The sequence below is a fragment of the Fulmarus glacialis genome, unplaced genomic scaffold (genome assembly GCF_000690835.1).
Source record: "Fulmarus glacialis isolate BGI_N327 unplaced genomic scaffold, ASM69083v1 scaffold5311, whole genome shotgun sequence".
NCBI classification, from domain to species: domain Eukaryota; kingdom Metazoa; phylum Chordata; class Aves; order Procellariiformes; family Procellariidae; genus Fulmarus; species Fulmarus glacialis.
In genome coordinates this window covers 60,047-67,579 of record NW_009193276.1, presented here as the reverse complement: position 1 = coordinate 67,579, position 7,533 = coordinate 60,047, and the positions used below count along the sequence as shown (strand labels likewise).

The 7,533-nt window shown below is 46.1% G+C and overlaps 1 protein-coding gene across 1 annotated transcript in view; it reads left to right on the top strand.

The window, feature by feature from the left end:
• The first annotated feature begins 56 nt into the window (after positions 1-56).
• The window catches only part of LOC104083766, a 57,837-nt gene continuing 50,360 nt past the window's right edge, over positions 57-7,533 (top strand). Inside the window, exon 1 of the mRNA XM_009587377.1 lies at positions 57-125. Within this exon, the coding sequence (XP_009585672.1) occupies positions 57-125 (69 nt within the window). The remainder of the gene's footprint in view (positions 126-7,533) is intronic.

Below are 7,533 nucleotides of genomic sequence, written 5' to 3'. Positions count from 1 at the left end.
GTAGATGCGTGCGTGTGTGTATGCTTAACCCTTTCTTGGCTCCTCGGATTTGTACCATGCTGAAGATCCTCACCAAAAAGCTCAGGAACCAGAGTTTGAATGAAATTCAACCTTTCCAGCTAAAGGTAAGAACAGCCGGTTTTGCCTCCGTTGTTTTTTGCACCCTTCACGTAACTAATAACGGGGCCTTGAGAAGCTAGTAACTTGCAGTGTTTATTATGCTGAGCCAGTTTCCTCTCAGTCAGTGTGCTCAATAGGAACTGGCCTAGGCTGTATTCCTGTTACTAAAGTCTTGTTCCTTTGCTCTCAGAGTTACCCTGCACAATTCAATAGGTAATGTAGAAAGGTGGATAAGGGCAGATGTATCTGTCTGTTCTTTAGAAGTATTTACTTTTAAGGGGGTTCATATTTAGCTAGATAGGCATTTGCCTGCCTAGTTACCTTTGTATGTATGCAATCTGTATGTGTGTATATGCAATTTATGTATGCATGCAGTCTGTAGTCTCCCAGCCCTCACCAGGCTAGAACCCCCCTGTGCTAGGTACTGTACAAACATGATTTGCCTAAAATGCCTTTCAGCTTGTTATTTGCATTTCTCTCCCTTCTGGTCCTGAAGGCTGGAATCTGAGCTGAAGTTTGCAGTCAGGCTTACTGCATTTACCCATGGCTTTCTGAACTCTGCTTACATCCTTTCTTAGTGCTCAAAAGAAAAATGAGGCTCACAGATTCGGCATAAGGAATATCTAAGCTGTTCCTGCCAAATGCAAGGAGGCATTTTTGAGGCATATGCAATGGGATAAAAATGGAGTCGTGATGAGTTACTTAGAAAAAATTACCAGATCCTGATCTGGCAAAAGTGTTGTGAACCAAGGGATACCCCCTGAAATCAGCAGTTATTCTGGATTGGCATCAGTACTGCGGGAAGTGTAGCACCTGGCCCCAAATCAAAGGAGGGATCTGGGAAAAGTAGCAGCCCTCGTTGCCTGAGCTGGGGGCTGGGGATCCATATACCAGACTCTAGTGGAGTCTTTTGTATGTGTTACACAGAGGCGGATTGCCGTGTGGCTGCACTTCTGCGCAGTCACTGGACACGCTGATGGCAACTTTGTTAGAAACAGTGCTGATGTTTCCTCAAAGTTTGCTCTGTCTGTGTACTTCTTCCTGTGGGGATTGCATATTCTGTGGTTCTTGGCGGAGGCAGGATTAGATTTTATTTTTGGAAATAAAATAAGGGCAGTGCTTTAGGTTGTGGTGGACAGCTTCAGTGCAGAATCTCTGTGGAGGCGATGGAGGATTTCTTTTGAACACTCTGTTTTTGGGCCGTGTGGCTGTGATCGCCTCCTTTATCTTTATTGTTTGTCTCTTGGAGCCTCAGGTTGTGAAACTGTGAGAATCTTTGGAAGGAGCTCTGAGGGGTATATCCAGCCTTCGGGATGCTTGGAGGCATGCGGGAAAACCTACAGGAGTGGGTATCTGCAGCCATTTTGTTCATATTAGTGCCAAGGTTTTGTGCTGCAGACAGGTGGTCTGCATTTTTGCAGGCTAAATGGAGAAGAGAGACTTAAGCTTGCGGTGTTTCTTGCAAGGCTAATGCATAGACCATCAGAGGTAGCATTGCAGCCTGCCGTGGAGAGTGGTACAATGACTGGCATACATGTGTATGGGCAGAAAGCCAGACTTTCAAACTCTGGGTTTATATATGTTTTGTAGGCCTTTGGGGACCATGTGCAGCTGCCTGGTCTTGGTTGAGCCTCGTACCAGCATACTAATCGCTTAACAGAACGTGCAGTGCTCTGTCTTGGGTGTTGGGCCAGATCTCCTTGCAGGTGTGGACATGGGATAGGTGGCACAAGCGGTGAGCGGTGTGTGGGAGCTTTTCGTGGCTGCACTGTGCATGGACCCTGTGACGAGGCCCAGTGTCCTGTACCATCTCCCTCTACTGCCCTGAGGTGATGTGGGGCTGCCAGGCACAGACTGGACTTCTGCCTTCTCAACTTCCTCACATTGGTCTGTGCCTGTGCAGGTCTGTACATATTCTGGCATGTGTGGTACCTGCATTATTTAAAAGGCCCAGTCGGCTGTCATTGAAACCTAGTGAAAAGTTAGTTATGTCTGAGCATAAAATCAGGCCTGTAGTAGTGTAAGTGGAGAATGAGCAACTAACTTGGATAGAATAAGAACTGATCTGCATCCACTACCCAAACCAAGAGCTTTCTGAGCTTTAAAAACAGTGTGCTTACCTGCTCTTCTCCTTCATCACCCACTTGCTTTTGTACTTTATGACCTTTGTTGGAAGTTCCCAAATTCAAGGGAAAGCAAGCTGCCGTTGTGTTTCTAGCTTGCAACAGTCCTGCCATTAGGCAAAGTCCTGGGAGGTTGTCCTTGGGTAAATTGTCAACTCATTTTTGTAAGCTTGGGAGATTTGACCAGCCTTGGATTGGCATCCAAGCTTTGGTAATCTTTTCAGGATGAAATTTCTGCCCACGGCGAAGTTCTCATTTTGGTACCATGTGTCCCGAATTGGTTTAGTGTGGCTGTGATAGGTCCTCCTAGTCTTCCGCTATCTGGAGAAGCTGAGAGGCTGCCATTGCCTCCTCTAAGTGAAACGAGGAAATATGCAAGCTTTGGGTGTTGATGTGATGGACTTTTCTTCTTTTTTCCCTACTAAAGTTGGTCTTCAGGCAGTTGACAACTAAGGCTGCTCAGATGACTTTGACTCAAGAGGTCTGCTGGTTCATGCTGGGATTGCTGAGGAAGTTACTGTCTCTCTATTGCTCTTTCACCAGATGTCACCATAATGGGAAGGGAGGGATTGACTGACTGACATTTCACCTGCTGTTGGGTTAGCGTGTGCTGCCAGCAGTTTCTGGTAAAGGTGGCTGGGCTGTGAAGCGTGGTAGTTAGGGTTCAAATTTGAGCCCTTAGCCTTGGAAGACTGGTCCTGCTGACCTTGCTGTCTCCCCACTGAACGCTCATGTCCCCGTAGCGGGGGCGGCTCAGTGGCAGCGTGTCCACTTCTGAGCTCTTGCGGTTCATAGTCCAGCCCATTGGCTTACAGTTCTTCAGCTGCTGCAGCTAAATCCAAGAAAGGATTGTGAATTCAAGCCTTGTGCCTCAGCCTGTTGTTCCACCTCTTGCTTCAGTGGTCTGGTGTTATTTGCTAGAGATTAGGCCAGATTCAGAAACCTCCGGTTTTTGGCTGGCTGTTAGAAATCAAGAGCCAAAAGCAGATCTGACTTTACAGGTTAGGGCTCATCTTTGATAACAGCTGGCAATTTGGTCTGTTCCAGAGCAGGCTTTCTGGGACAGGAGAGAAGAGTGAGAACAGGGGCTTGTCCCATACTGTAGTGAAATGCTTCAGATAAGGAAAGTGAGAGAGGCCTGTAACTCAAGGCCTGAATTTTTCATTGGTTGTCCAGTATTACAGTCTAGTACAGTTTTTAAAATTATTTTCTTTCATAGTTTTGGTCTGGTAGCCCTGAGAAGCCCTTCCTGAATTATAAGTCAAATTTTTCAAGGAGCATTTAAAATGCATATCCTGAGGTTGCATGTGGGCTTATGTGATGGAGTACTGATATTGAGCCCTTAGAAGTACTCTCCAACCGACTCAGTGAGCTCTCTACAGATGAAACGTCGTGTTCATCCCTGCTACTTGGGGTAGGGGTTTCTCACACAAATGCATTTATTCCAAATCCCTCTTCAACTCTTGTGCCCTTGCATATTTGTGTAGTGGCTAAAGTGTAGGTGTCTATTTTCTAAGCTTTGCTTGCAAGCAAGCTCCTTGGGGCAGGGAGCATCTGCTTGGAACAAGTCTGTGCATTGCCAGTCAAACTAAGCCCTTAATTAGTGGCCCTAGGTGTTATCAGAATGAAACAGTTGGATTGTGGTGTGTTAAAAAAATTAACTGGCTAGAACATGTAGCTGAAGAAAACTGAGCACTTTAAGGGTGGCAATTCCTTTCCAACTTTGCTGTTGACACAACCAACTTTGGAGGCGATGCAATTGATGTTCTAATCCACAAAAGTTGTTAAATTACTTATGTACTTGGCATATTCCTTTTTGTCCTGGGCAGAGGTACTTAAGACATGTTTGTCATTTCCTTAATGTCGATCAATGAAATGAAGTCACACGTAAGTCTGTTCTGGTGACAGAGAACTGCATTTCTCTGCTATGTAATTTTAGCCTTACGCTTGCTTACAAGGGAACTGTGGACTAGGCGCTAACAAAGCAACCGTGTCAGCTCTCTTCACGGTACCCTTGCAACTTGTATGTGTGCATACACAGTGCTGGGGACCAGTAAGTCATGTCAGTTATTTTCTGCTGGCATCTGCATCTGGAATCAGCTATGAGACTCCAGTCTGGCTGGCCAGCCCTGACGAGTGACTGGGAATCATTCTGATCCTATATGAAATGGGTTCAGTTGGCTGTGTGAAGTGAACCTCAGGCTTGCAGACAGTGATTTCTGAATCACTTTCCTGGTGGTAGCTGATTATTCTGCAGAGCCAGGAGTGTGTTGTTTAAACTTTTTCTCCTCAGACCAAAAAAGAGTGAAGTAGCATCGTTATTATTGATGCACAGTGGGTGCGCTTTCAAAGATCTGTGTAAGGGCTCATGCTTTGTATGAATGAGGACAGATTAATTTCCTTCTTTCTTTGGGTTGGCTGCTTGTCATGTGCTCAGCCAGCCACTGGTCTTCAGGCTGAAGACAGCTTGGCACAGTGAAAACTTAGCTTCGTCTGTCTCCTGTTGTGTTTGAAGGTTTTCTCTCCTTTGTGGGTTTTTCAGCACATCCCACCAAACAGGTTAATTCCTCTAGGGCTGGAGGACTCTGTTTTACACTGAAGCTTTGCTTTTCCTACTACTAACACCTGGTAAGGTTAGATGCTTCTGGTTTGTTTTAATCTCACTCAGGAGGGGGACAAGCACTTGCATGAATGTAAGTGTGTAAGTACAATTTTGGCTATTGGATTATCTGTGAATATGCCTAAAGTTAGGTTTGTGATAATTTGGAGTAAAATTATGTTAGTGGGTTAGAAATGCTGTAATAGATACTTAGCCAAGGCGAAGAATAGAACAAGCAATCGCAGCCACTCAGAAATGTTAAGTTTTTGAGACTTCTGCCTGAGGCATTGTGAAATAATAGGTTTGCAATTCTTTCTACTTGGCTTCTAAGGTCTGAATCTTCAAGCATTGTCATCTTTCCTGTGCAGATGTCCAGCACCAATAATCTCCTGTAATGACTTAATTCCACAGAGTGGGTCTTCAGACAAATTGCAGATATTGCAAATACAGCATAATGGGAAGTTCATTGACGTTGGGATAGTTCAGTGAGACATCCTGTTCAGCTGGCCTTGTTTATGACTGATATGAAAATATGGGCTAGATTAAAAAAAAAAAAAATCCACCCCCCAGTGTCACGAAGAAATCTCATTACTCTTCCTTGTATTTCCCAATTCTTGATTTTTATTTCAATGAAAAATTGAATTCTAAAAATGTAATACTATGTATTTAAATTTTTCATTTCAGTGAAAACAGATCAATCTATTTTGCTTTGCTGGACAGAGCAGTTCTACTTCATTTCTTGCTGTCATGCACCGTCTTACAGCTCCTGAATTTATGTTGTACTGTTGGGGATGCTAAAAGTTTTCCTGAGCAGGAAAATAGCTTATATTTGAAGTGAAAATAGAAAGCAGACCCAGGTCATCATTTATTTTAATTATGGCTCTTGCAAAACAGTGGGTTCACCTTTTTTTAAAGTAAAAAGCAATGCTTGCATACACTTAGGATATCTCTGTGGAGTGGTGGGTGGGCAGGGCACACTCTGCCATGGTGTGCCAGTCTGGCCAGCTTCTCTGGCTGTTCCTGGAGCATGCCTGGGATCACAGAAGTGCTGTTGGGATGCCTCAGGAGCAAAGGCTGTATTCCCTTTTCAGTAGGAAATACACTCCTACCTGCACTGTAGGCAGCGCCAACCCCTCCTACCCCCACGTATTTATCTGCAGCCCCTGTTTTCCTGTTCAGTGAGATTTGGGTTGCTGGGTGACCCAACTCTTCCTAGCAACCAGCATCACAGGTATGTGTGCACTCAGGGCTATTTTCTGCAGCAGTAACTGTTGTACATGGCTGTGGGCAGAGCCTGTTTGTCCTCTTGCCACCGTTGACCAGCAGAGTCAGCCAGCTAAGCTGTTTTTGAATAGACACCAGCACCACCCACAACCACGCAGCACGAACACCCAGGCAAGGATTTAGAGAAAAGCCAATTAGTTGTGACCTTTATCTGCACAGAAAGCATTCCCTGTGCAGTACGAACTCTGCTGTGACCCAGGCCTAAGAGTTGATGTAAAGGACATATGGCCCAATGTGACCTATGCAGAGCTGTCTCCATGCCAATCTGGGCACAGGCCTGCCCAAGCTGTGGGGACACAGCACACAGGCAAAGCACAGTTCAAAGAAGTCTGGTTTCTTCTGGACCAGCTTGGTCACTGCTGGGGGGGTGGACAGCTCAGGGTGCCTCTGGGCATTTCTCCCTTCTCTTGCTATGTTGTTCTTGCTTTTCAGACCCATTATAACCTCCTCCCTGCCATGGGCTGATTCTGTTTGGACATTGACCTGGCCTCCATGTGTACCTCAGTATATACATTAGACTGAATTGTTCAGTCATTGTAGGACAGGCATTTTGAGGCTGGGGCATCTCAGGAGCTGTCTGAGGCAGAGAGAGTGGATCTTACGTGGTGAGTAGTCTCTCTTCCTCCTCTATAATTACTGCAGAACACCAAGTGCTTGGCCAGGTGGACTTCCGCTGTTCTCTCTGAGAGAGCCCTAGCAGCATGGGAATGCTACAACAGAGTACCCTTGGTTGCCTCTCTAGTCCAGTCTTGATAGCTTCATGGAGGGTGAAATACTGTGGACACGTATTTCACTGGGAAACTTCCCAGTGGACCTGGATATAAGAAAGTATCTTGCTTGGAAGATTTGCACCAAAGCTGCCACATATAGCTGCATATGCAATAATCCAAATCCTGGGTCTGGGTCGTTGTTCTGGGTTAGTTGTTCTGGGTTAGCATGGCAGAATGTCATTTGGCGGTGGCAGGAACTAAAAGCCCAAAGAAGGTTCTGTGAGTGACTATCAGCTTTGCAAGTAGCTACTATGGACCAGTCTTTGTTTCCAGCCCTCTCCTCCCCCAGCACTCTTAGCCAGCCAGCCCACCATCCAGGCTGACTGTAGAAATAAAATCCTGCTGCAGAGCCCCTTCAGCTTGCTAAGGCTTGCGCTGTGGTGCTGGGAACGGAGACTGATGCCTGTGCCCTACTGGCATGCACCTTCTAAATGACTGTGTCAGCGAGGAGATGTGGTGAAACCTGTCCCTCGGGCTTGGTAGTATGTGAGGCTATGGATTGTCATCCTCAAATGAGCTACCATCGTGTGGGACTGGCATGACTGGGTTGGTTGGTTGTTGTACCCAGCTGTCGTGGTTTAACCCCAGCTGGCCACTGAGCACCACGCAGCTGCTTGCTCCACACACCCCCCCCGCC